The sequence below is a fragment of the Manihot esculenta genome, chromosome 12 (genome assembly GCF_001659605.2).
Source record: "Manihot esculenta cultivar AM560-2 chromosome 12, M.esculenta_v8, whole genome shotgun sequence".
Lineage (NCBI taxonomy): Eukaryota > Viridiplantae > Streptophyta > Magnoliopsida > Malpighiales > Euphorbiaceae > Manihot > Manihot esculenta.
Genome location: NC_035172.2, coordinates 35,060,672 through 35,088,217, shown reverse-complemented (window position 1 = coordinate 35,088,217; position 27,546 = coordinate 35,060,672). Strand labels below are relative to the sequence as shown.

At 29.4% G+C, this 27,546-nt stretch overlaps 5 protein-coding genes across 12 annotated transcripts; 4 read left to right on the top strand and 1 right to left on the bottom strand.

Moving 5' to 3' along the window:
- The first annotated feature begins 154 nt into the window (after window positions 1–154).
- Window positions 155–6,485, top strand: LOC110627337 (S-adenosylmethionine carrier 1, chloroplastic/mitochondrial). 2 transcript variants are annotated; one of them, XM_021773607.2, is made up of 14 exons: window positions 155–288; window positions 371–445; window positions 607–726; window positions 1,019–1,101; window positions 2,288–2,364; window positions 3,230–3,320; window positions 3,684–3,737; window positions 3,832–3,927; window positions 4,201–4,290; window positions 5,067–5,118; window positions 5,219–5,280; window positions 5,365–5,445; window positions 5,951–6,082; window positions 6,221–6,485. In XM_021773607.2, exons 2-13 carry the CDS (start codon window positions 391–393, stop codon window positions 6,074–6,076), a joined length of 987 nt encoding a protein of 328 aa, XP_021629299.1. In that variant the 5' UTR covers window positions 155–288; window positions 371–390; the 3' UTR covers window positions 6,077–6,082; window positions 6,221–6,485. The 2 variants fall into 2 exon arrangements, with proteins under 2 accessions (XP_021629299.1, XP_021629298.1); XM_021773606.2 differs by having other exon boundaries at window positions 5,951–6,485.
- A 2,468-nt stretch (window positions 6,486–8,953) lies between these two features.
- LOC110627658 (glucan endo-1,3-beta-glucosidase 8) lies at window positions 8,954–10,887 on the top strand. The gene is made up of 2 exons (XM_021774003.2): window positions 8,954–9,622; window positions 9,716–10,887. Exons 1-2 carry the CDS (start codon window positions 9,258–9,260, stop codon window positions 10,809–10,811), a joined length of 1,461 nt encoding a protein of 486 aa, XP_021629695.1. The 5' UTR covers window positions 8,954–9,257; the 3' UTR covers window positions 10,812–10,887.
- Window positions 10,888–11,014: 127 nt separating this feature from the next.
- Window positions 11,015–14,357, bottom strand: LOC110627383. Its single transcript, XM_021773671.2, has 2 exons — window positions 14,004–14,357; window positions 11,015–12,670 (listed from the first exon to the last, which is right to left on the bottom strand). The coding sequence occupies exons 1-2, from the start codon at window positions 14,316–14,318 to the stop codon at window positions 11,357–11,359; spliced, it is 1,629 nt and encodes a 542-aa protein (XP_021629363.1). The 5' UTR covers window positions 14,319–14,357; the 3' UTR covers window positions 11,015–11,356.
- Window positions 14,358–19,680: 5,323 nt separating this feature from the next.
- On the top strand, window positions 19,681–21,478 carry LOC110628593 (cytochrome P450 71A1). The gene is made up of 2 exons (XM_021775343.2): window positions 19,681–20,714; window positions 20,818–21,478. Exons 1-2 carry the CDS (start codon window positions 19,833–19,835, stop codon window positions 21,421–21,423), a joined length of 1,488 nt encoding a protein of 495 aa, XP_021631035.1. The 5' UTR covers window positions 19,681–19,832; the 3' UTR covers window positions 21,424–21,478.
- A 385-nt stretch (window positions 21,479–21,863) lies between these two features.
- Window positions 21,864–25,922, top strand: LOC110628596 (RNA cytidine acetyltransferase 2). 7 transcript variants are annotated; one of them, XR_006348006.1, is made up of 9 exons: window positions 21,864–22,055; window positions 22,226–22,317; window positions 22,510–22,681; window positions 22,796–22,918; window positions 23,936–24,109; window positions 24,379–24,490; window positions 24,609–24,781; window positions 24,885–24,977; window positions 25,275–25,922. XR_006348006.1 is itself a non-coding variant. In XM_043948881.1 (7 exons), exons 1-7 carry the CDS (start codon window positions 21,951–21,953, stop codon window positions 24,632–24,634), a joined length of 804 nt encoding a protein of 267 aa, XP_043804816.1. In that variant the 5' UTR covers window positions 21,864–21,950; the 3' UTR covers window positions 24,635–25,922. The 7 variants fall into 7 exon arrangements, 1 of the variants encoding a protein (XP_043804816.1); XR_006348004.1 differs by having other exon boundaries at window positions 24,885–25,922; XR_006348005.1 differs by having other exon boundaries at window positions 24,609–24,977.
- Window positions 25,923–27,546: the final 1,624 nt, after the last annotated feature.

The window sequence follows — 27,546 nt, the reverse complement described above, 5'->3', positions numbered from 1 at the left end:
AAATAATAAATTTATATACTGTTGAAACTACATATTTTCATAATATTTTTATTTGTTGTAATATTCTATTTTAATCGACCATTTTTTTTATAGTTTTAATTATAAAATTATTTAAAAGTGAAAATTTATCGGAACTGATTTTTGAGCATATTGAACCGGTGAACCAACAAAACGGTTCGATTTTTAGAAACTTCGAAGTGTATAAACTGGGTTTGAAGTTTGAACGTTGTCGTTCTTATCACCAGACGAAAGGCTGCTCAGCTCTGCTCTGCCGCCTTCTCCACTCTCGTACTCTCTCAGTCTCCCTTCGTTCTCTCACTCAATAAATTTTGGATAAATTTTGATAAATTGTGTTCATAATTTGCTGTAGATTATTTCTGGACACCTCTGATGGGTCCTTTTACATTAGCTATTGATGCAAAAGGCTCTTCCAAGGTGCCTTCAGGTAAATTCATTTCTCTTTTAATTCACTTTCCTTCAGTTTATATCTAATCCTTCAGTTTGGTTATTGTCATTATTTTTATCTGTGGGATTAATGTACATTGTTTTGCTTTTCTTTTGTTAAATTTCTTCTCTCAGAACTTGTATTTTTTTTTTGTTATGTAGGTTTTGCAGATGCCCCAATTAGGAAAATGCAAAACTCTTCTCATCTGAAAGCAAGAAAGGCTTTTGCATCAATGAGCGTGCAAGAAGAAAAACCATTCGATTTTTTGCGTACTTTATTTGGTATGCTTCAAATCTTCGTCTTTCTTTTTTTTAATAAACAACAATACTTGACTTCGAAATTTACAGTTTCCAAGTATTGTTGTTTCATTTTATGCCAAGGGGTTGGATCCTATGATCAAAATTTAGGCTTGATTTATTCCATATACATTAGAATTTTCTATGCTTCTCTTCCTGAAAATAGCAGAAATGGCTTATTACAGTCAGAGTGTGTGTGTGTGTGTGTGTGTCTCCTTGATTTTGGAAGCACTTGCTGTATGAATGATTTTTTGACTGCTCTGGCAAACTTTTGTAGAGGGAGTTATAGCAGGAGGTACAGCTGGTGTTGTAGTTGAAACAGCATTATATCCAATTGACACGATAAAGACAAGGCTTCAGGTAGGTTAAATAAGCTATGGTTGTTTATTTATTTATTTTTGGTTCAGTTTTTCACATTAGGATTTGTCTTAACCCATTAGGTGTTGAAGATTCTATAATTCCCATGTTAATTTCTTTTATGAATTTGTTGACTTGCCCTTTTGTTGCTTTCAATACCAATGAATTAACATATTGCATAATAACCAACCTAATTCCTTAAATATTGTTGTGATTAATTATGCTTCACGCAATCCTGCGTATCTGTTGATATATATATATATGCACATTTTATCCCCTTAGGATTTTGATCAGTGTTATGAAAGGTGCGCAGGAGAGAGAAGGAAAAAGAGGGGGGAAAAAAGAAGAGGAAGAAAAAGGAAGAGAAAAAGAGGAAGGAGAGTAAGAAAAAATCAACATTCAAGACTTCAACATACCTAGATTTCATCTCCTCAGTTCATTCTCAACATATAATTCTTTTTTTTGAGTTTATCATTCTCCTTCCTTTCTTTATTCTTTCTCTTTGTCTTCCTTCTCTTTCTCTTTACTCTTTCTCTCCCCATGGTTGTCATACTGCTGGCATGCTGCTCTGCCATTGCCAACCAGCCTGCTATTGTGCTGTTATTGTTGATTTTTTGTTAACTTTATCAAGTAAATTGAGATTTGTGAATATAGTTAGCAAACAATAATTTAGAGTTTATTGTGAATGTGAATTGTGGATTGTGGATTGTGATAATGTGATTTGTGAATTGTGACTGTGAAAGTAGCAAACAAGTAAAGATTATATTGCATTTGATATTTGGTATTTGATTTTATTGCGTTTAGCTATATGTTACTTGAATCTTAATGGATTTTTTACTTCTTATTTTTTTGCGCCTCTAGTTGCTCATGTGCGCGCCTATGCCTTGCACCTAGGCTCCAAACCCCCTTTGCGCCTTGGTGTGCTTGGAGCCTTTCACAACTATGATTTTGATTGATATGCACTATATCATGTGATTCTTAAGAGGCACTTTTCATTTTCTTCTCCTTGTTTAGTTGTTTCTTCAAAGCATACACCTACACCTACTTTTTTTTAGCATGTGGATGATGCAGAAGGCACCTAGCTATGCTGATATAAAATTTACCCACCCACTTGTGTGTTTCATAATATATAATGAGTTTCATGTTATAAAAATGTGTGCTGAAATTTGCAATTGAATCCATTTTACAGGCAGCTCGTGGTGGTGGGAAAATAATTCTGAAGGGTCTTTACTCTGGACTGGCTGGAAATCTTGCTGGTGTTTTACCGTGAGTGGTTCTGGGCTTCTGCAGTGATAAATACACACATAAATGCTTTATAATAGCCCTTTTCTCCATTATTATGCACATTGAATAACCACTTATCTTCAGCACTTAACAGAAGGCCCTCAAGTTCAAATATTATCATATATGTACCTAATATTGTTATTTATCAATTTTCATGAAGATAATTCAATTCATTTAATTCAGCCATAATGCTATGGCCTCTAAAGAGCACTGCTTGCACGTCTCTCTCTCCCTCCCCCTCTCTCTCTCCTGTTGTTCAAGCTCATATTCTGCTTGTCATTTGTGAGCATCTCTTTAGTAGCAAGTCTCTCTGTTGTCTGTGCTGAGGTTCTATGCCTGCCCATTTACATGCATCCAAATTCCACAGTACACTAGCAGTTGCCTCCTTGTAACTTGTTTTTTGTGCATGCTAAAGGAAATTAGGAAAATATGCAGCTTGGCTACTTCAGATTTTATTGCCTAGATTTTGCTTGTGGCTTTCTACTTCTGATTAAAAGTAAATAAAATGTGTTTGAATTGCCTGCATTGTCTATGGGTTTCTTTTGCAAATAAGCTGCTTTTGAAATTATAGAGATCTCTCTCCTTTTAACTTCAATGAATCCAGTAACATTTTCTCTCTAGTTCACTATGATAGAAATGGATGGAATAAATATAACTCAGACAGGAAGCATTTGAGTTTTATTTATTTGTTACTTATTTATTTTTGTTCTGAATACTTGGGGAAATTTTTCTTGGTAAGTGGCGTGACTTTGTCCATTAATTTTGAAAGTTCTTGTTTACATTGTTTATCATCTTTTATTATTCCTGGTTTTGGCTTTTGTTGGTAATGCTTCTTATTCTTGTACAGGGCTTCTGCATTATTTGTTGGAGTATATGAGCCTACAAAGCAGAAATTATTGCGAATGTTTCCTGAAAATCTTAGTGCTGTAGCTCATCTAGTAAGATTTTCTTGTTCTTTTCAGTTTCCTTTGTCACATTCTTAATATGTTAGCTTTGGCTTCTTTGGTGGTTGGTTCTTTGTTTATCTCTGTATAAATACATGGCACAGGCCAAGGATGCTAATGCAAATATTACTTTATTAAATTTGAGATCCACATCCAAATACATTATGGGTGCACAATTCCTTTGAAGTCTCATACTTCCCCTGGCCCTGGGTCTTAATCCTTATATGAACTAAATAATTTCATGTGATTATCCTCCTGAATTTTAGTTGCATTAGCTAAGTGGTTGTGATGAAGTATTCTCTATTCATGGATATCATTTTTCTTATATCGTATACAGAGTTTTTAATTTTTTTATAGACTGCAGGTGCCATTGGAGGGGTTGCTGCTTCTCTAATTCGTGTTCCCACAGAGGTACATCTGTTACATTTATATATTTAGATTAAGAAGACATGCTTTCTGATCCATCATTGAATATTATTAGCTTTTCATTTTTAACAATATTCAGGTTGTTAAGCAAAGAATGCAGACTGGGCAATTTACCTCAGCCCCAGATGCTGTCCGCCTTATTGTCTCTAAGGAAGGTTTTAAGGGGCTCTATGCAGTATGTCCAATTTAAACCCAGAGCTTCGTATTTTTATACAAACTAAGATCCCATGTCAATGTTGTTCCTCTAAATGAGCAAATTTACACTTATATTTTTGTTCCTTTTATAGTAAAGATTGAGAAGGTTCTTTTTCATGCTAAAGGTGTTTCTTGTTTTATTTTCTCTCTATACTTTTTTTTATCTGTTAATCTTTAACAAGTAGCCATTGCACATTCTCAAGCTCTTTCCCTTCTTTTGTCTTTCTGAATTAACCTTTATTTTTGAGAGCAGGGATATGGATCATTTCTGTTGCGAGATTTGCCATTTGATGCAATTCAGTTTTGTATCTATGAACAACTTCGGATAGGTTATAAAGCAGCGGTATATCTCTCATCTTGTGTAAAATGACCCTTAAACTTGTGTTGTGCATCTTGTTGCTTGAGAGCTTGCCGTTCCTTCATCCAGCATCACACTTTTTACTTGATTTCTTTTTTCCGATTTTTCCGGACTTTATTAATGCTGAGTTGCATTTTCTGAGGTTGCTCTTTCACAAATTCTCATCTTGAAACTGAATCTTGATTGTCATTTATTTGAATCCCATAAAAATATGAACTATCATTTTTTGGAAATAATGGCCTTCTTGAACGTTAAATTACTCTGAATATATAAATTATGAAATGCTGATCACTTAACTTCTCATCAAGTCTGCAAAAGAAAAACAGGGTCATGATCATGTTGATTTCCATTGGAGCTCTCTGGTTTTGTGTCTCCTTGTTATCTTTTGGAAGTCATCATATAGAATTTGATCCATTTCCTGCCTTTTCCTTTGAGTATCTCGACGTAAAGGCTATTGATGGAAGCCAATTGTACAATGAAATGTTTTGTGTCTCCTTGTTGTATTGATAAAATGTTTTTGTTTAATGTTTTTACTCCTACTTTCCTCAGACTAAAAATTTAAGTTAAGAACATTATCAACATTAGTTAGCTCCACATTTTATGCTTTAGTAACCCCAAAAAATATTTACAAGAACAAGTTTTAGGTGATTGTTGGAAATATTTAATCACAAAAACTATGTTAGTTGTAAAGTAACTAAATCTTTCTTAGATGAGGACAGATGGACATTACAAGCCTCATCTAGTAGCACTCTTTTTGGCAGGCACGGCGAGAATTGAATGATCCAGAAAATGCTATCATTGGTGCTTTTGCAGGTAATGTTGCCATCTTAAGCCTATAAATACAACTGGAGCTGGTCCTTATGGGCAAAATATAATATATCAATCCACACAAGTAGAATATTATTTTCTGTAGGTGCACTGACTGGAGCTATAACTACACCACTTGATGTGATTAAGACAAGGTTAATGGTTCAGGTACGCTCATTTTATATCATTTATAGTTCAATATATCTTGGAACCAGTTCATTAACTTTTACGTCATATTATTATTTTTTGTAGGGTTCAGCTAACCGGTACAAAGGGATCTTTGATTGTGTTCAAACTGTTGTTAGAGAAGAAGGACCTGCTGCTCTTCTCAAGGTGCGTATCATCCATATTTCCATCTGCATTCTAAAAACTGAATATCAAATGAATATTGCTGTATCATACAGAATATTCAACTACTATTTTTGAATTAATGGTCTCATAATATAGTTTGACCATTTTCATTCTAGTGCGGAGAAGAAAGTCTCGAAATTATCTAACCTCTCGACTCTTAGCATATAATGCCACAAGCTTCAGATGTTCTGTTTTAATTAATCAGATAATTGTACCCAGCTAGTGCAGCCAGTTGGGGCCTGGGTATTTAGCACCTGAGCCTTTTGTATTCACTTGTATTATTTTAGATGTGCTTGCGCAAGCTGACATGTGCAACTATTCACAGATAAATAAATAAATAAGACTATAAAATTATGAGATTTTGTAGGTATGAAAGATGGTTGTTTGAAGAATGATATTCTTTAACCTGAAGTAGAAAAAATAACAGTACATTGAAGAAAATATTTTCATTCTTATTCTCGTTTTGGGTTCATGGATGATGCTGCAGGGAATAGAGCCAAGAGTTCTGTGGATAGGCATTGGAGGTTCAATATTTTTTGGTGTATTAGAAAGCACAAAGCGTTATCTGGTTCAGAGGCGTCCTACCCCTACTCAAGATCAAAAACAAGATTAAAATTAGGTGAATTTTTCTGCTTATGGATGCATCATCATTAAACATTCCCTTAAAACATAAATGAGAAGCATTCATATAAGAATACCTTGATGACATGATATTGCTATACTTGCTGGCTTGCTGCGACTGGCTTCCCAATCCAAGGCTTCATTGGGACTCTGATTCAACTGAGGATTTATGAAGGAATCCATCAATCCCTTTCAATGGGCCATGCTCATTCTAATTGATGTAGGTTGATTTTTTTTTTTTGCCCATGAGAAAGCAATTTGTATTTCACAGTATCAGTTAATCTCTATCAACATTTCTGTAACAGTCTGCTTGTAATCATCATTGGAACTAGGAATAGTTTTTGAGGTTAAAAGACTATGTTTGCCTTTGAATTAAATTTCGTTTATGTTTTAGAATTTTAGCAATATAGTAATAAGCTTGGCAAAAATTACATTCCTCCAACTTTAATAATAATAATGTTCACAAAAAAGTACAATACGATTTTTAATTTTTTTTAAAAAGAATTGCTGATAATAACTCTCTCCTTTTTATCATTTATACTACTAAACAAGACTTTATTGTCTTCAAATTAAAAAAAAGTTCATCAATTATAAATAATATATATAATTAATTAAAGAATATGGGCGTAATTGACTAAAATTATCGAATTTTATTAATATTAATTCAACATGTAAAAATTGTGATTTTTTAAAAATATTTTAGACTTTTGAAGTCAAGGTCAAACAAGCTCTTGGTTGTTTTCCTTCCGGGTCGATACTGGCAATTTAGGAGCTGATGATAGGGATGAAGTGGAACCAAACCCGTTTGCTTCAGTTGAACTAATTTTCATTTGATTTAAAAACGATTTAATTCATTTTATGCGTTTTAAATCTGGCCATTTATTTTCTTATTAAAAAAACAGAGTTTGACTTGGGTTGGAATCAACGACTTAACCTGTTGATCCCGATCTGATTTTAATTTACTTCCCTATAAACGGTCTGGTTTCAGTTTAACTCGTTATGCCTAATCGATCTTAAATTTGGTTTAAAGTTTTAATTGGATCTTGACCAAGTATTTCTCTTCCCACCATCCCTAGAAAAATGAAGAAGAAATATAACTTTTTATCAATTTAGAGACAGAAGATCTTTAATTTATGAATTAGGAATTGTAGGAAAAATATTTATAGATTTGGTGTTTTCATAACAGTCCAAAAGTGTGCTTGGTTTGTTTTTTTTATTTTTTAAATTATGGTTGAGTGGGCCAAGTGATGATTTATTTTTTTTATTTTTTAATTATTAATATATTATAATAAAATATTTATATTATATTGATTTAATATATTATTATAATATATTTTATTAATTTTAATATATTATTATAATAATATTATAATTAAATAATATTAATTATAAATTTATTTACTGTTATTAAATATATGTACAAGAATACTAAATTAAATAATTAATAAATAAATAAATAAGTTAATTAATTAATATAAATATTTAAAATTATAAAAATTAAATTTATTTTTTATTAAACTGTTTTTTAAAATTATAAAATAAAATTATGCTGAATTTAAATAATTAATAATAAATTAATTAATATGAATATTTAAAATTATAAAAATTAAATTTACTTTTTATTGAGCTATTATTTAAAATTATAAAATAAAATTACACTGTAATTTAAATAATTAATAAAAAAATTAATTAATTAATTAATATAAATATTTAAAATTATAAAAATTAAAATTTTTTTATTGAGCTGCTATTTAAAATTATAAAATAAAATTATGTTATGATTAGATATTGAATCCGATCCCTTGATTATTTATAATTTTTAAAAATAATAAATTTAATTAATTTATTTTGTGATTAGATTAATTAATTTATTTTTTTTATAAATTATAAATAACTCAATGTATTTTTATATATTAAAAATATTTTTATAAAATATAATAACTATTTATAACTCGTCTCAATACTTTGTAGAGTTATAAAATAATGTTAACGTGTACAAAATTATTAGTATTATTTAATTACAAAATTATTATATTAATTTATTAAAATAATAAAAGTTTTATTATGAGATAAATGTATATGATATGATTTTTATATATTCAAACGCAATATAATATTAATTTTATGATCCTAAAATTATATAATATCAGTAATTTTTATTTAAATATTAATAATAAAATTTATTAAATATTAATATATTAAAATTATAAAAAATATTTATTATTATAAAAATATAATATAAATAATATTATTAAATTAATATAATATTAATATAATATTATAATATATTAATAATTAAAAAATAAAAAAAATTAAATCATTTTCTGTGGCCTCAGATCATTTTTTTTATTATTATTTTTAAAAATAGTATGGCATCACTCAATGACGCCTGCCATGATTTAATTTTTTATTTTTCTAATTATTAAAATATTATAATAATATAAATTAATTAATATATTATTTTTATATTATATTAATTTAATAATTTTATTTATATTATATTTTTAATAATATATTTTATTAATTTTATTGAACTGTTATTATAGAGTCGTATATACGTAGAATAATATTAATTTTAAAATATTAAAATTATATAAGGTTGATAATATTTTTAATTTAAATATTAATAATAAAATATATTAAATATTAACATATAAAATATATTAATATTTAAAATTAAAAATAAAATTATGGTGTTATATGCAATCACTAGATTGTTATTATTAATAAAATTTATTAAATATTATTATATTAAAATTATAAAAAATATTTATTATTATAAAAATATAATATAAATAATATTTTTAAATTAATATAATATAAATATTTTATTATAATATATTAATAATTAAAAAATAAATCATGGCCCCACTAAATTGGTAAAAAGCCCGAAGAAATAGCTCCTTTCTTTTTATATTAAGTAGATTCATATTCTTTGAAAAATTCCAACTAAATTGGGTGGGAGTTTCTCTTAGCTTTCCATGGAAAAACACATCCCAGATATAGCAAACCATCTAAATTACCATACCCTTTTCTCATCTCTAAACAAACAGAATCAGACCACCGAAAAATATTGAGAAAAAGTCTTTCCTCCAACGCCATTCTCATTTGTCCAGTTATTTCAGCTGTTTATTCTCTCTCTCCATCCTGAGAAACATCCACTTTCCTCCACCATGGCGGCCGGAGCCTGCAGTGTCCTGTTATGGAGTTTCTGCATGTTGAATATTGTTCAAGTGGCTGTTTCAGCTGTTGTGCCAGGCGTCGGCGTCAACTGGGGGAACTTAGCTTCGCATCCATTGCCTCCTAAAATTGTTGTTAAAATGTTAAAAGACAATGGCATTACTAAGGTTAAGCTTTTCGATGCTGATTCTTGGACCCTAAATTCCTTGGCTGGTTCTAACCTTGAGGTCATGGTTGGCATCCCTAATAACATGTTAGATTATATTTCTGACAGTTTGGATAATGCTAAAGATTGGGTTAAAGAAAATGTGACCAGCCATCTCAAACCTAAAGGAGATAAAAATGGCGTCGACATCAGGTTCGTACAAATTTTCATAGCTTTTTATCAGATGAAACAACCTTAACATTGAATGCAATATATAAGTTTTTTGTTTTTGGGTGTGTTTTATAGATACGTGGCTGTCGGGAATGAGCCATTCTTGGAATCTTATGAAGGCAAATTCGATGATACTACATTCCCAGCTATACAAAACGTCCAAAAAGCTCTGGACGAAGCAGGAGTTGGTGACAAGATTAAAGCCTCAACAGCTTTAAACGCCGATGTTTATGCCGGAGACAAACCTTCACAGGGTTACTTTCGCAGTGACGTGAGAGATGTAATGCTTAAAATCGTCAAGCATCTCAAAAAGAACAAAGCTCCCTTTATCGTTAACATTTACCCATTTCTCAGTGTCTATCAGACAACCGGATTCCCTTTGGAATACGCTTTCTTTGAAGGCAGTAGTAGAAAAGTTCACGATAAAAACGTATCATACTCTAACGTTTTCGATGCAAACTATGATACCCTTGTTTGGGCTCTACACAAAGCTGGTGCTCCTGATTTAAAGATCATTATTGGAGAAGTCGGTTGGCCAACAGATGCTAGCAAATATGCTACGCCCAAGTATGCACAGAAATTCTACGATGGTCTTCTCAAAAAATTGGCTGAGAAGAAAGGAACCCCACTTCGTCCAGGCATGTTAAGTGTGTATCTCTTCGGCCTGCTCGACGAGGACATGAAGAGCATATTGCCAGGCTTCTTTGAGAGGCACTGGGGTCTGTTTCGATACGATGGACAGCCAAAATTTCCCATGGATCTCTCTGGGAAAGGCCATGATAAGATGTTAATAGGTGCAAAGGGTGTTCAATACATGACGAAACAATGGTGTGTGCTTAATGATGAGGTTAAAGAAGAGAGCTTGATACCAAGTGCATTAAGCTATGCTTGTTATCATTCAGATTGCACAAGCTTGAGTCCTGGATCTTCATGCGGGAATTTCAACCTTAGAGGCAATGCTTCTTATGCTTTTAATATGTATTTTCAAATGAGCAGTCAAGATGTTGACGCTTGTGATTTTAATGGGTTGGGTCTCATTGTCACTCGTAATGCTTCTCGTGGAACTTGCCTTTTCCCTGTGCAAGTTGTGAGTCAAGGAGAGAGAGTTCTTTTGGGTTATGGGGTGAACATTTTTCTAGTATTTGTAATGTCTTTTTTCATTTTTATGTGATCATTATCACAAGCACTTGATCTCACCCTATTAATACAAATATTTATATGTTTATGTTTATTTTCTTTTCTTCAATCCCATAATGAGTGTTCTTTTACCTTCATCTAATTTCGTAAAAGCCAAATTATCAACCATAAGGGTATTCTCCAATTGTCTTCCATGATCCTCATTGCCATCAACACCTATTACTATATAACACTATTGCAGAACAAAATCATGCACTACATTGAGATAAAATATTAACATAGAGATAATTACGAGTTGTACCACTTCAAGACCAAATCTAGAGAAACCTTTGAATTAATTTCAACAAAAATCTTTCAAAAGCTATATGAAGAAATACATGAATTTGTAATAATTGCAGAATAGAATTCATATATCATTAATTTTTCTCTTTCTTAATTTTAACAAAAAGAGCAAAATTAAGCTTTTCTTGTCCTTTTACCAGTGTATACTCACCTCTATATGGACAAATTTGCTGCTAATCTATCTGTTCATGCTGCACTTGGAAGTTCACCAATCCATCATCTAATTCCTCTGAAACATTACAAGGTTGCCCATTTCCTTTTCTCCTCTCCAGGAGCAACCTTGCAATGCAAACTTGAGCCCTCTGGAATTCCCAGTGGAGGCCCTTGGCATGAACAATTGTCAACTGTAAATAGCTCCCATTCTTTGATTCCACACTTGTCCAAGGCAGAAACCATTCTCTCTCTCTCCTTTTCATTTGGGTATGCTCCATCTGGACTCACAAGCACAGCCCCTGTATATGACTGTCCTGCAGCTCGAGCAGCACCACTATAGTGAAACAAACCCCAGCTAAAATCATCAGACACATCCACAGTTGTCCAAAACTCATTTGAAACGACACCATTATCCAACACACTGAAGTGAAATGTTCCTGGAACTTTGCCTCTCTTCACACGATACTTTCGTCTCCTCCAAACCATTCTTCCCTCCAGTGTCTGAACCTGGAAAACTGGCTCGTACCAGAATGATCCTTTCGCCTTTCCCCTGTAGAACAACTGGTACTGGCATGGAAATTGATCATATGCTGGATTCTGTCCCGCCACAACACGCCAACTCCAATCCAGAGTTCCCAACCAACCCACAAAAAGATCCTCGGCAGTTTCATGGCACAACTCCTCCCCTCGGAACTTAACCATGGGAGGAACATAAGGCCTCTCAGGGATCCTTGCATCCAATTCAAGACAATTGTTCTTCTGCAACACACAGAGAGAGAATGCCTCTAGATTTGGACTTTCATAAGAGGCAATACATCGATAATTACACACCTGATCAACGGGGCTGCAGTTGTTCAAGCATTGTAGTGCTTTCCTGCAATTAGGATCCAATAGGCAGTTTACTATCTGAGGTCCACAGTTCTTAACCATGCAATTCAGGGTAGAAAAACCCTTTGATCTCAGGTTCTTCAGGATTGGTACTGGTCTGATATATGCATTGATTATGACCAGCAAACAAAATCTTATGTCATCTGCATTATGCCGGTCCCATGCTTCAGATACAGTTTTCACCACTTGCAATGATTCTTTGATTTTATTAGGCAGAGAAACTCCAATAATTTTCCCACATAAGGTCCCATTGATTTCATTCTGAACATATGATCCTCCAAGTTTGTTTTCCAGATTTGGAGATGAGTCAAAACAAATTATATTAGGAACCGTTTGGCTATTCATTTGGATCCACTTCACTGATTCTTGATTTGAAACGGCAACTATCAGCAATACATCTGCATGACTCAATTCCTTTTCCAGATACTTAGTTTTGTCATTACATTGACATACATTATCGGTGAATACAATCATTTGATACCCTTCATCAACCCATTTCAACCTTTTTGCCTGCTCACACAATCATTAAATTACACAGGGCTGATTTGTTTGCTTAGAAGAAAACATGGAATGGGAATAAAAATGAATTTCTCCTTACTACAAGATTGTCATTCCAATTTATTTTATTATAGATAGTCATGTGCAACTTACTGATATAAATTTAAAAAAGGCAAAAGCCTTTTTAACCTCTTAACAAATTTTGAAAAGTTTTGATAAATTTTTTGGTCCATTTAACCTCAAAACTAAATAATATTGATCAATTAATTCATGACGTTAACTCCATCCATCCGTTTAATGGACATAAATTTTTCTCGCCTCCATTCCAAATTATTATCAAATACACAGCTGATACCCTTACCCAGAAAAAACATATCCATTATTGGTTGCTCTATCCTCTATAGCCACTGTTCTATCCACTATTGCAGCATTGATTATGAGTTGCTCTATATATATATATTTTTTTCAGTTTTCTCTCTGTTCACCGCTCTTTCCTCTTCTTTCTTCCCTCTCTCTCGCTTCTCATAAAATTCTCTTTTACTTTCTCTATTTTTAATGCATGTAAAGCATACAATCCACAACTCTCTCTTCCCATTTACTCTTTCCCTTTTTCCTCAATACCAAGCTCCCTTTTTTTTCTTTAAATTCCCATCTCATTTTCTTAAGATTTCTCACTGTAACACAAAACAGAGCATTCATAGATTCAAAAAACAGAAGAGCTAAGAAAAAGACTGAGGTTCTATTATTTTTATTTTTATTTCTTAATTTCTCATTATCATCAACTTTACAAGAGAATGTAAGGGAGAGAATCATTACTTTAAGAAATTTAAATGTTCCTTACTGTCTGTTAGCCACATGTAATGCTCGAGATCTATTTTTGATTAAATTGATCCTTGATTAATTTCACGTGATCTATTTTTAATTAAATTGATCCTTGATAATTGATTCCTAGTTTAATTAATCAATATTATTTAGTTAAGGGTTTGATATGAACTAAAAAAAATTTCAAGGATTTAAGTGAATTTTTAAAATGTCTTAAAAAAACTTCTTCCCCCAAATTCAAGCTATTCCCATTTGCAGTCAGTCAAAAAAAATGTATAGAATCCCTCAAAAACTATCAAGAATCTTCTCTAAAGCACACCCAGAAAAACATTCTACTCTTCTGCACCATAAAGTTATTCATTAAATAATTAATTAATATATTTTTTTTTTAAAATCCCAGTATCCGGAAAATTCCCACATACAACCAAAGCAGGAAATATCATAACTATATGATTCCTTTGAATTTTGCGTTGTATATTGAAATTTTGAAGATGATTTAATCACCAAAATATCAGATACTTACAGTGTGGAGCATGACCTCCTCCCAAGGAGCGCTCTTCAGCGGGCTGAGGCTTCCATTGCCGACAACGGCAACTATTTTTACAGGCGGTTTAGACTGCTCCTCCGTCACCGCGTTTTCAGTCTCCAAAACCGCAGGAATTTTAGTTCCTTGACGATTAACATTATTGGCGCGAAAAGACAATGATAATGACTTTAGCAACGGAGCTGGATGTCGGTGGTAGCAAGTCGGAGGAAATGAATGAACTGAGGCAGCCAACCGCCGATTCGACGGGAAACCGGCTTTGAGATTGAGCAGTGAGGTTGTTTCCAGAGACATGTTTACGTATTGCTGTGGATAGTGGATCGACGGCGTTCCAGTTTCTCCGGATAAGTTAATATATTTATTAGATTTTAATCTCTATATTAACCAAAAAATAATAATTAAGATTAATTTTTGAAATTTTAAATTTTTTTTTATTATTTCTTTAACGTCAATTTTTTTATATGTTTAAAATTTTAAAAATTCTATACTAATTAATTAATAATCCTAAAAATAATAAAAAAATTCATTAACTATAAATTATATTAAAATAAATTGTTTACCAACAAATTATTTCTTTATCAAATATATTAAACAATATTAGAATTTGTTATTATAATATAATTATTAAAAATTGAAGGCGAAAATTTTTTTCCTTTACTTATTTTCTTGTTAAGTTAATTTGATATTTAATAAAAAAGTTTAGAATTTAATATAATAAAAAATCAAATAAAAATTACAAGTTTATTTTTTTAAAAAAATATAAAAATTAAGAAAATTACTGTTTGCATAATGGTTTGCTTAAATACTTATAAGTTTTTTTTTCTAATTTAAATATTATATTAACATTATAAACTATTGTATAATAGTATTACATTTTTATTAATATGATAATATAATTATTAAAAAAATTACAAGCCATTTTTTTCTTTTCCATATGTTACTGTGATCTTATAGTAATATATATATATATATATAGTTTCATATAAAAAAAATACTAAATTGAAATCATCAAAATATTGAAATTATCTTTGAAATGTCAATCGGACTACTTTCAATTTAACCCGTAAATCAAATCAAACTGTATGTTCCGAATAAGAACCGGAACCGGCCCTTGGCCAGGAATAGCCATGCCAGTACTCCTTTCTCTCACTAAATTCTCTATTTTCCCTTTTAATTCTAAGGCTCATCCTCAGGCAAGGGGCAGCTTTTTCTTCCCTGGCCAAAGTGCGAGTTTTTACAAGGAAAAAACAAAATAAAATTTTAAACAATTAGATAAAAAAATATATTTTATTTTAAAAATAAAAAATAAAAATCTTGAAAATATTATGAAAACTAATCAATAGTCTTTCTCCTCAACCCTTTTTGTTTGTTTATATGTATAGTTATGCATTACACGGCAATAAAATTTACAAAATTAAGGTGAGGTTCGAAGAGTTAGTCACTAACGATAAAATATTTTTCAAAAACAACGGTTTACTTTTTTTTAATGGATAAACTTAAAAAAAATATTATTTAATTAAAAGTATAAAAATCAAATAGCTGTATAGTTACAATATTAAAAGGCAATAAGAAATCATATTAGTTAAAGTTGCAAATAAAATTTTTAAGTCAATGACATAATGACATAAATAATATAGCGTGAAATCTAAATTAAAGCTAATCGAAAAGTTTTAAATACGATACGAGTTTTGACTATTAATGAAACTATTAAAATACTATTATTATGAAAAATTTTAAATACGACACACGAGTCTCTATTGTTAATGAAAAATAACTCCAAACACGTTTAGTAATTCCATCTATTAAAATACTATTACCATATTTTTTTAAAGTAGCATCAGTATCTCTCTGCTCAAAAAAAAAAAATAGTAAAAACTCTAGATTGTTTAATCTCCGTAACACTAAGAGTAATGATAAATTCTGTTTACTCTAAGATTCTGTTTAGTCTTTGGCCTTGGAATTTTTCTTTTTAGACTGGATTTAAACTTGTAGTTTTTCGTGTGTTAGGGCCAGTTCTATTCCTGTTTTTGTTGCTTTAAGGCTTTATGAATCATCGGCTAAGTTTTATACTTAAAGGTCCTATGTTTATTAAGTTTTGCTATGCCAGATCTGGGTTTAGGACTTGATAATGTGGGACTAGGAGTCCTTTTTAATCTGTTCTTGTCCTCTTTTGGGCCCTAAGCCTTCTACTTCCGGAACTACTTTTCTTAGGGGGTTCTAAACTTTTTTGTAAAAGAAAAAAAATTGCTCTGTCTTGAGTAAGTAAGATAGCTGAAATTAAAAATTTCATAAAAATTAATTTTATTTATTTTATTAAGAATAAATATTAAATTTTAATATAATTAATAGATCCCTCTATTATTTATCAATTTAGTGTGAAATCAAAACAATTTACAAAAGTAATGATTACTCTGGAAAATGCCAATCAGGATGGTGTATTAAAGTCAATCAATTTGATATTTTTACAAGCACGGTCCCATCCTCTATTATTTTATAATAAAAAATTAATATTTATGAAAACGCCAATTTCATTAACATTTTCAATGGCAATGATTTGTCGGAAAATTATCATCAGTTTCTTATATATCACTAAAATTAATTGACTAATATTTATTTATTAAAATATTAATCAAATTTCTAATATTTTATAAAATTAAAATTTTCATTAAATTCATATAATTTTAATTATTCATATTATTTAATTTGTATAATTTTAATTATTTATATTATATATTAATTTTAATCAAAATTAATAAATTTAAATTATTAAATATATAGTTAAATAAAATTAATTTTTAGTATGTTTTCAGTTTAATATAATTAAAGTCGAAAGAATTATAATTAATTTTATATAAAATTATATTGATAAATTTAGTGTGACAGTAAATGTATTAGAATAAATTTGTGAGGTTATTCTATTATTTCAATTCTATTTTCATTTAAAAAAAATATAATTATATAAAATTAATTTTTTATACCGTTACAGTATTATTACTGTTTAGAAATTTATAATTAATTTTTAATTTTATATAATTTTATAAAATTAATTTTTTAATATGATTTTATTTTTTATTATAATTATAATTTAGAAAACTATAATTAATTTTATATAATTATATAAAATTAATTTTTAGTACAGTTTAAATTTAATATAATAATAGTTGAAAGAATTATAATTAATTTTATATAATTATATATTTAATAATTTAAATTTATTGAAATTAATCAAATTAATAAATAATATAAATTATTAAAATTATATCAACTAAATAATATAAATAATTAAAATTATATGAATCTAAAAATATAAATACGAATGTTAAAATTTTATTTGTGTGAAATGATTAAAAAGTTTGATTTTATAAAAAATTAAAAATTTTAATTAATATTTAAATAAATAAAGACTATTCAATTAATTTTAGTAATATATAAAAATTTAATAATAATTTTTCAATAAAATCATTTCTCACGGAATATCTGACATTTATCATTCACTGGCGTTTTCATGAGTATTAGTTTTTCTTTATTATAAAATAATATAGCATGAGACAACGCTTGTGAAAATGTCAACTTCATTAGCGTTTTCAATATTTTTAAAAATTACCAACTTAATTAATATTTTCTAGAGCAAACATTACTTTTATAAATTATTTTTATTTCACACGTTGATGAATAATTTTTGAAAAAAATATTATTTTAATAATTATTTCATAATAACAAACATTATTAAGTTCGCCTGTTTAATTGAATTAATTTTAATTAAAAATTAAATCAAATTAAATTAATTTAATTTGATTTAATGAATTTAAAATTTTAATAAATTTTTTATTTTTTATATTTTATTTTTATTATTTTAAAATTTAATTAAAATATTTTAACTTTATTATAATTTAATTTTTTTACTAAAATTAAATCAAATTAAAATAAATAAAAAATTAAATTAAAATTTTAAATTAATTTAATTCCAACAATTTTTTCAACTAGTTTAATTCTCTACCCACTATTCCATGAAAAAACGTGATACATATCAATACAAGGAGTGAGCAGTATTCGGTTCAAATTTAAAAAATTGATCAAATTGAATTAATTTTAAAATTCGATTCGATTTTTCATTTAATTCGATTCGATTCGATTTTAATAAAAAAAAATCAGAAAAACAGAATCGAATCGATTAATAATAATAATATATTATTTTTAATAATATAGAGAAATTAAATTATATTAAAATTAAAATATTTTAAATAAATTTTAAAATATTAAAAATAAAATATAAAAAATAAAAAATTTATTAAAAATTAAAACCGATCAAATTGAACCGAATCGAATCAAAATAAATTTGATTCGATTTCTGATTAAAATTAATTTAATTTTATTTTTATAAATAATAAAATTTAAATTCAGTTGAATTTTAAATTGAACCGAAAGCCACATGCCAGCAGATAAGAACCTCAGTCACCGTCTACACAACTACAGGTTTGTTAGTATCATTGAAAAACTTCTATCAAATAATAATATAATTTCTTTAAACTGTCTTTTTCAACAATGTTTAAAATGGTATTTTTTTAAATGATTTTTGAGCGACAAAGAAAGATAAGATTAATTCAGAACGTACAAACAGACACAGAGATAAGATTAATTCAGAACGTACAAACAGAGACGGAGACCTAGCATTAATTATATATGCCGGACACTAGATACAGTTAAGCTAATAATTTCACCGGGGAAGTCGTCTCCTAAATATCTTTTACAAAGCATGAATAATAGTTAAACTATTACTTCGAATTAAAATCTTATACTTTTTTAAAATTAAAATAAGGTAAAATTTAATATAATATTATTTTTAAATATGTTTTATAATAAAATTTCACTTTGTAATTTTAAAATTATTTATTATAAATTTATTAATATTTTATTATTAAAAAATATATTATATTATATCAAAACTTATTTACCTTTAAATAAATAAATAAATATATATATATATATATATTTGTCTAAAAATTAAATTAGACTTATTTAATTTAACTTATTTCTATTTGAAAAAAGAAATTGTCGCCTGGCCTCTTCCCTTCCATTCCCTTTCAGTCTCCTTTTTAGTATATATTATTATAAAATTAAAAGTATAAATTAATATTTTATATATTTATTTGAAAATTTTAAATTTTAATTTTAAAATTAATATATATTTATTTTAAAATTTTAATTTTAATTTTAAAAAATTTCCTTATGAAAAGATCTTGAATACACAATTTTACATATTAACGATGTGTTATTATTAAATTATTATGCTTACCATATTTTATTTAAATCAAATAATAATTAATAAAAAAATTTATATTTAAAAAAATTATTATTTAATTTTTATAATATGAAAAATCTATTAATTAATCTTTTAATTTTTAAAAATATATTAAAATTTTAAAAAGTTTAATAATTAATTATTTTATTAATTTTAATGAATTAATAAATTTTTTCATATAATACGAATTATAAATAATAAAATAATTGAAAGTTAAAATTAACATAATAATTAATTAATAGATTTTTTAATATTTAAAAAAATATTTTAATATATTTTAAAAAAATAGAAGACTAAACAGTGAATCCTCTATTTATTAACTCAACGAATTTCATAGGGCTGCTAAATCTCTTTAATAATTTCCATTTTTAGAGCTCCTGAATTGTTGTGTCCAAACAAAAAATTCAACATTATAAATCAGTGGGAGATGCACACAGAAACACCAAACCATTAGTGTTAGAAAAAGCTTTTGTTAAACTCTTGGGACGTTATTGAGTTCACAAGCTACAATGGTTTCACTTGTCTTCCTTGCATTAGTTGTCCTCATCTTCCTCTTGTTTCTTCTCCGAAATCGCAAAACAAGAACAGATCCTCATTTCCCACCAGGTCCTCGAGCTCTTCCCTTCATAGGCAACTTGCATCAACTTCATAACTCAGCCTCTTATATCTCTCTATGGAAACTTTCTCAGAAGTACGGACCTCTAATGTCTTTGCGCATGTGCTTTGAACCAGTTCTAGTTGTTTCCTCAGCCAAAATGGCTAAAGAAATAATGAAAACCCATGACCACATTTTTTCTGCCAGGCCATCCAAGCTTAGCCAGCAGAAGTTGTCCTACAATGGCTTAGACTTAGCCTTTGCAGCTTACGGTTCTTATTGGAAAGAGATGAGGAAAATATGTAAAGTTCATCTCTTCAACTCCAATAGAGCCAGAAGTTTCCGTCCCATTAGAGAATCTGAAGTTTCCCATATGCTTGGAGAGATCTGCGGTTTAGTTTCTGCTTCCCAACCTGTAGATATAACTGAGGCTATCATGTCTCTTGCAAATACTATAATCAGTAAGATTACTTTTGGGCAGAGGTACAAGGAAGAAAATAGTAGAATTCAAGCTTTACTTAGAGAAGCTGAGACCCTTTTCACGAGCTTCTACGTTTCAGACTATTTTCCTCTCCTGGGTTTTGTTGATAAACTCACTGGATTGATCCATCGCTTGGAAAAAAATTTCCAAGAATTTGACATTTTCTATGAAAAGATTATCCAAGAACACCTTGATTATGGTAGATCAGAGCTTGATGATCATTCAGAAGATATTCTTGATGGCCTACTTAAACTCCGGAATGATCCTTCTCTCAAGTTTCAAGTCACCTTTAGTCACATCAAAGCAGTGTTAATGGTTATTATTATATTATTTTTTAATGAAAAAAAATTATACACTGTTTGAGTTCATTAAATAATACATTTATTTTTATTTTTATTTTTTTTTCCAAATGTTGCAGAATATAGTTACTGGAGCAACAGACAATAATGCAGCAGCTGTGATTTGGGCCATGACATTCCTGATGAAGAATCCTACAAAAATGAAGAAAGCTCAAGAAGAAGTCAGAGGTTTAGTTGGAAACAAAGGTTTTGTAAATGAAGATGAAATCCAAGAACTATCTTATATGAAAGCTGTGGTGAAAGAGACAATGAGATTACAACCTGCACTTCCCATAATCCCAAGAGAAACAACTGAGGATTGCAATTTAGATGGGTTCAAAATCCCAGCAAAAACTACAGTTTATGTGAATGTATATGCAATTGGAAGAGACCCACAAGTTTGGGAAAATGCACAAGAGTTCTGTCCTGAGAGATTCATCAACAGTTCTGTTGACTTGAAAGGACAAAATTTTGAGCTAATCCCATTTGGAGGTGGGAGAAGAATGTGTCCTGGTGTAAGTATAGCACTTGCAACAGTGGAGTTAGCTCTTGCTAATTTGCTTTACAAATTTGATTGGGAGATGCCTTTTGGAATGAGCAATGAAGACTTGGACATGGAAGTGGTACCAGGCCTTACAATGCACAAGAAAAATGCTCTTTGCCTCATGGCTAAGCAGTATATTTGAGAACCTTAAGAATTTTAATTGTGCTTTGCATTATGCTTTAATTAGTAAGTTATTTCCTAGTTTGTATGAGCATTCTACTCGGATCCCTTTGAAATATAGTATTTGGCATGTTATACTATAACGAATTAGAGTTCCACCTCTATTGATAGTTTATTAAACTTTTAATATAATGTTAAATGTTGGAACTTATATTTAATATCAGAGTTAAATTTATAATTTTAAAATTTAGTAAATATAATAACATTATTATTAAAATCAAATCATATTTTTTTAAGTAAAATAAAATAAAAAGAGTACTGCATTTTTTAAAGAGATATGTCTTCCCTCAGTGTCCCTCACTCCTCGGGTCTCAGCAAACGGATCCGGTTCAATAGAACCCGGTTCATAGAATGAACGTCTGCCTTAGCATCGGTTCAGTGGTCGAATTTAACCGCCATAAACCTTAAGAATTTAACCGCCATCGGTTCAGGCCAAAGCTTAAGCTTCGCTTCTCTTGCTTCCTGAGGTGAAGAGAGAGGAAGAAGAAAATGAGAAAGAAGGTGGACGAGCGGATCAGAACTCTCATTCAAAATGGCGTCAAATTGAGGCACCGCTCTATGTTCGTCATCATTGGTGACAAGTCGCGCGACCAGGCAATCCATTCCTTTGGTTTACTAACTCATCTCCTGCATGTTCCAAGTCTGCCAAATTATGGAGCTTGGAATTTGGTTTTTGTATTGAAAATTTTAAGGGGTTTTGGAGATGTGCTTTCCAATTGGTTCTGGGAAATTTATTTACTTGCTAAGATTTTTATTTTATGCAGATTGTGAACCTTCACTACATGCTAAGCAAGGCAGTGGTCAAATCCAGGCCAACTGTCCTATGGTGCTACAAAGACAAACTTGAACTTAGCAGGTTTATTCTTGATCTTTAGAAGTGTTTTTTTTGTTGTTTGTTTATTTTTAAAATGTTTTCAAGCCAGAGTCTTTACGTGCTAAAGTTTTGAATTATAGACGTAGCAATGTTTATGATATAGTTTTTCTTAGTTTTGAAGTTAATTGATAAATATAATTATTAATAATGATTGGGGTCGTTATGGTTGTGTAGTCACAAGAAAAAGAGAGCGAAGCAGATAAAGAAGCTAATGCAGAGGGGACTGTTGGATCCTGGGAAAGTTGATCCTTTTTCACTTTTTGTTGAAACTGGAGGATTAACCTATTGCTTGTATAAAGATTCTGAAAGAATACTTGGAAATACTTTTGGAATGTGCATATTGCAGGTGATTATTTTCCATTTGCTTTTTATTAGCTTTTGCAAATGCAAATATCTCATAATAACTGTTTATTGTGGTCTCTTCTATTTTGATTATATTGATATGTTTCCTTTATTGTAGGACTTTGAGGCTTTGACTCCAAATCTTTTGGCCAGAACAATAGATACGGTAGAAGGTGGTGGATTGATTGTCTTGCTGTTACGGTCTCTCTCTTCACTGACCAGTCTTTACACCATGGTCATGGTATAAATTCATATCCAGTGTAGCTAAATAGTTTTTTGTTTGGGCCTTTATTTTATTATTTATATCCAGTCCTTATATACTTTCTACTATTATTTTTTAGGTCTATTTGTATATTTATTTTATCCAAATGACTTTGAAATGTTGTCTTTGGATAATACCTACAAAATTCTGAACCTTATAAAAGGGAGAAATACTAAAAGGAAATTCTCAATGAATTAAGTATCCTGTAGAATGTTGTTCTGCTACACACGGTTGACTTGGTAGACAAAATTTCCATCTTGTATGTGCAAGTTCATATTTAAGTTTTACTCATCTTTTCACATTTTTGCTTGTTATGTTATGGAGTGGTCGACCAGTAGTTGCATAGTTGAGCATGCTTGAGATATGAAACTATGTTGGTGTTGAAGAATGCATCTCTTACAATTTTACTGGTGATGAATATCAAATTATAGTTGTGACCATTGTAAATCTTATAATTTTGAGATAAGATTCACTAAATGGCCTGTTCTTCATAAATTATACTTAAGTACTAATATGGTCTCTAGAATAGGATCTGGTTATAGGACAATTGAGTGGAAAAAATAGAAGGTTGTACAAGCTCATTAAGAGAGAACGTGAAAATCACTTGAGCCTTAGTACTTAACAACTTTGGACAATTTTGAACATGTCTCATTTATTGATTTGCTAAACTTAAATACTAAAGGGCTACAAACAAGGAAGCTGAAAATCATGAACTCAACATGGAGGAACACCCTGCTATAATTAAGAAATTATTAAAGACCACTACTTAATTGGGGAACATGGAAAAAACAACTAACTAAGTGGAGAATATGGCAGACTCAATCCACAACCTTGGCAGCAACTCAATCATGTTGCAAAAAAAACAAGAATTTCTCAACTGCCATGTTTAGCAGTCTTGCATTTCAATATTTTTCTTTCTTTATGTGTGAATCTCTGCTAACAAGTACTTACTTGAACAATAAGCGTAAATCTTTACTAGAAGTTTGCTTATTGCAGGATTTCCAAGAGAGGTTTCGTACTGAATCTCACTCTGAGGCTGCTGGGCGCTTCAACGAGCGATTCCTACTATCACTTGCTTCATGCAAAGCTTGTGTGGTTATGGATGATGAACTTAATGCTTTACCAATTTCATCTCATATAAGGTCAATTACTCCAGTTCCAGTTAAAGAGGTAACAATTCTTTTTGTCAATTTTAGAATTACAGACATGCAGTTAGTGATGTGGAAATTTTTCAAAATCCTTTCATTGTGTATTCTTTCATTGTTTATTGTGAATTGCAATTTTCTCCTTTATTATACTATCATGGCCAAGAATTTAAGTGAAGCTTCGTATTGTCTAACCTTTTCTAGTGAGATTTTCTTATTATGATTAGTTGATATCTTTAGTTGATGTATAAAGTATTCAACTTTGCATACTTATTTTTTCCCCCTGGATTGAAGGACGCAGAAGGTCTTTCAGAAGCAGAACGAGACCTGAAGAATTTGAAAGAACAATTGCATGATGATTTTCCTGTTGGTCCTTTGATAAAAAAAGTGTTGCACACTAGATCAGGTAGAGCCTTGGCAAGTATCTAGATTTTTGTTCACACACTCTCTCTCTATTTTAAACTGATGTGACTGGGACTTAAAATGGTGTCAATGGCACATAAAAACTTTTTATCTTTGAACAGGGAAAAGCTGTCATCACATTTCTTGATGCAATTTTGGATAAGACACTACGTAGTACCCTTGCTTTGCTTGCTGCTCGTGGCCGTGGAAAATCTGCTGCACTTGGTTAAGCAGTTGCTGGAGCCATAGCAGCAGGATAATGAAATTGTTAAATTCTATACTTTTCATACTTCATGTATGCATGCGAGTGTCTGTTAATTCTTTCTTCTTTTTACTTTTATTTTTAAAAATTACGCTTCTCTTTACTATTATTCTAATGAGAAAAATCACCTTTATAGGTATTCAAATATATTTGTAACTGCACCAAGCCCTGAAAATTTGAAACTTTGTTTGAGTTCATTTGCAAGGGTTTTGATGCACTTGAATATAAGGTACAATTTTCTCCCTCTCTTTTTGGAAGGCATGCAATATTCCCTTAATTATACTATGTCATCCATTTACACTCTAATTAACATGCTTTTTCTTTTCTGCAATTTTTACAGTTGCACTTTTCTATTTGATGTGGTCTAAAACCAGCGATATATTATAACCGTGTTTCCTTCTTCTTCAACATATGTAAATTAAGCAATATACTTCATGAATTTCATAACATTGTGATAGCATATCAGTTGACCATGTAATCATTATTCTGTGATCTGACATGTTCACATGTTTTATGATTGATGAAGAAATGGAGCCCATTTGCAGTCCTGTGGGCTGACAATGCAGTTAGCTCAGCTTATAAGTTCAGTGAAAAAGCTATAATCTTTAGCTTTCTTTTTTGAGGAAATAACAGTTAAAATTTTCCTTTGAAGGAAATACCATTTAGCATACCTTGCAGGAAATAACATCTATTTCTAACCATCTATGTTTTGTGCTATGAATATCCGGATTTTGTTCAGCTTTTTTGTTAAGAGAACTTTTCTTCTTGTTCTGTTCTTTTTAATAAATATTTTATGTGTATACCTGTTCTGTTTTAACGAGCATATCTCCACACGTGTTTAATTGCTTATATTTTTGTGTTGTTTTTTTTTATACAGTATATACAGCCACATGAACATCAAAAGCTCTCCCAAGTGGAACTACTGGTGGTTGATGAAGCTGCTGCCATTCCATTGCCAGTTGTGAAGTCCCTGCTGGGTCCTTACCTGGTCTTCCTTTAATCTACTGTGAATGGGTATGTTATTGATTTGCACTTTGGAGTCATTTTTCACATGAAACAATCAGCCTCCCAGTGAGAGCTGATTGCTCGTATGTCCATTTCCAACCATGTTATTTGTTTTCATTTCTCAAAAGCATGTTTGACTCACTACTTGAGTTTAGGAAGTCTAGTTCGTTAAGTTTAGGATCAAAGTGTAATTTATACAATATAAAGAATTTAAGTGTTCATAGAAGTGTTTTAAGTGTTTGAAATATTTATTCTCTTTTTTAACTAGTTGACTAACGAAACTATAGATAGAAAACCCTAATTCAGATGGATAGAGAAATTTAAGTCCAAAAATTATTAATTAGATAGTTGACTAACTAGTTGATATTTTCAGTGGCAATGAGAATCAGCCGTTTATTGATAGAATGATTTTGTCCAAAAATTATTATTAAGTCCTTATGTATCACTAAAATTAATTGGTTATTTCTTATTTATTAAAATATCAATCAAAATTTTAAATATTTTATAAAATTAAAATTTTTCATTAAGCTCGTAATTTTAATTATTTATATTATTTATTAATTTTAATTAAATTCATTAGATTTAAATTATTAAATATATAATTATATAAAATTAATTTTTAATATGATTCCAGTTTGATACAATTACAAAATCAATAGATTTAAATTATTAAATATATAATTATATAAAATTATTTTTTTTAATATGATTCCAGTTTAGTACAACTACAGTTAAAAGAATTATATTTAATTAATTTTTCATACAGTTCCAATTTAGTATAATTACCGTCTGAAAAATTATAATTAATTTTATATAATTGTGTAAATTTAATTTTTTCTATACAATTTCAGTTTAGTATAATTACAATTCAGAATTATAATTAATTTTATATAATTATATAAAATTAATTTTTTAATATGATTCTAATTTAATAAATTAGAAAAAATATAATTAATTTTATATAATTGTATAAAATTAACTTTTTATACAATTTTAATTTAGTATAATTTTTAAACTATAAATAATTTTAATTTAAAATTTTCTCTATGGTTTCTTTGTAAATCGAGTCTCTTGTATTTTCTTTTTTAAATCTAAATTTTTCATAATAAAAATGTATTTCAATACTATTTTTTTTAATTTTTTCTTAATTTAATTAATTTATCATGAAAATAAAAAAGGGTAAAGTAACCTTGTGTTGATTTTTTTCTATTTTTAAATGTAAGATTTTTTTTTTCTGCATGTAGAAAAAGAATAAAAAAATAAATCAAATTACTGGGAGGTTTCGTGAAGTGCTTCTTTAGGAGTTAAACTTTCATTTGTCCATATTTCGAGAAAAAGTATCTTACTTTTCATTTCTATTTTCATAAGAATGAACACTATGATTCGCATTTCGAATAGGCATTATCAAAGCTATTTATCCCGTCAAAGATCAGGATAGCCGAAAACAATGATCGTATCGTCTTGTGTTGAAACTGTCGAGAAGTCGGTAATTTCCGGACAGTTAATGTATTAAAGGATTTGGTTAGTAGATATAAATCGGACATTTTATTTTTAATGGAAACAAAAGCTCTTAGTTATCGATGGAATTTTTTTGTAATCTTTTATATTTTGATGGTTGTTTCTCAGTCAATAGACAAAAATTAGGAGGAGACATTTCGTTAATATGGAAGAGTCATATGTTTGTTTCTATGGTTGACTTTTCTTTAAATTTTATTGATTTGGTTATTTCGGAAGGTAATGTTGAATGGAAATTTACTAGTTATTGTGGGTTTCTGAAATATTTCTGGTAGATG

What these genes read in the sequence shown, in the direction of transcription:
- LOC110627658 (XM_021774003.2), top strand. Translation starts at nt 9,258, where the DNA reads ATGGCGGCCGGAGCCTGCAGTGTCCTGTTATGGAGTTTCTGCATGTTG. An exon ending in AAAAATGGCGTCGACATCAG is followed by an intron (nt 9,623 to 9,715) that starts GTTCGTACAAAT and finishes TGTGTTTTATAG; the next exon opens with ATACGTGGCTGTCGGGAATG.
- LOC110628596 (XM_043948881.1), top strand. Translation starts at nt 21,951, where the DNA reads ATGAGAAAGAAGGTGGACGAGCGGATCAGAACTCTCATTCAAAATGGC. An exon ending in GTGACAAGTCGCGCGACCAG is followed by an intron (nt 22,056 to 22,225) that starts GCAATCCATTCC and finishes TATTTTATGCAG; the next exon opens with ATTGTGAACCTTCACTACAT. An exon ending in GACAAACTTGAACTTAGCAG is followed by an intron (nt 22,318 to 22,509) that starts GTTTATTCTTGA and finishes ATGGTTGTGTAG; the next exon opens with TCACAAGAAAAAGAGAGCGA.
- LOC110627337 (XM_021773607.2), top strand. Translation starts at nt 391, where the DNA reads ATGGGTCCTTTTACATTAGCTATTGATGCAAAAGGCTCTTCCAAGGTG. An exon ending in TTTTTTGCGTACTTTATTTG is followed by an intron (nt 727 to 1,018) that starts GTATGCTTCAAA and finishes AAACTTTTGTAG; the next exon opens with AGGGAGTTATAGCAGGAGGT. An exon ending in GTTTTAAGGGGCTCTATGCA is followed by an intron (nt 3,928 to 4,200) that starts GTATGTCCAATT and finishes TTTTGAGAGCAG; the next exon opens with GGATATGGATCATTTCTGTT.
- LOC110628593 (XM_021775343.2), top strand. Translation starts at nt 19,833, where the DNA reads ATGGTTTCACTTGTCTTCCTTGCATTAGTTGTCCTCATCTTCCTCTTG. An exon ending in ACATCAAAGCAGTGTTAATG is followed by an intron (nt 20,715 to 20,817) that starts GTTATTATTATA and finishes CAAATGTTGCAG; the next exon opens with AATATAGTTACTGGAGCAAC.
- LOC110627383 (XM_021773671.2), bottom strand. Translation starts at nt 14,318, where the DNA reads ATGTCTCTGGAAACAACCTCACTGCTCAATCTCAAAGCCGGTTTCCCG. An exon ending in AGGAGGTCATGCTCCACACT is followed by an intron (nt 12,671 to 14,003) that starts GTAAGTATCTGA and finishes TTGTGTGAGCAG; the next exon opens with GCAAAAAGGTTGAAATGGGT.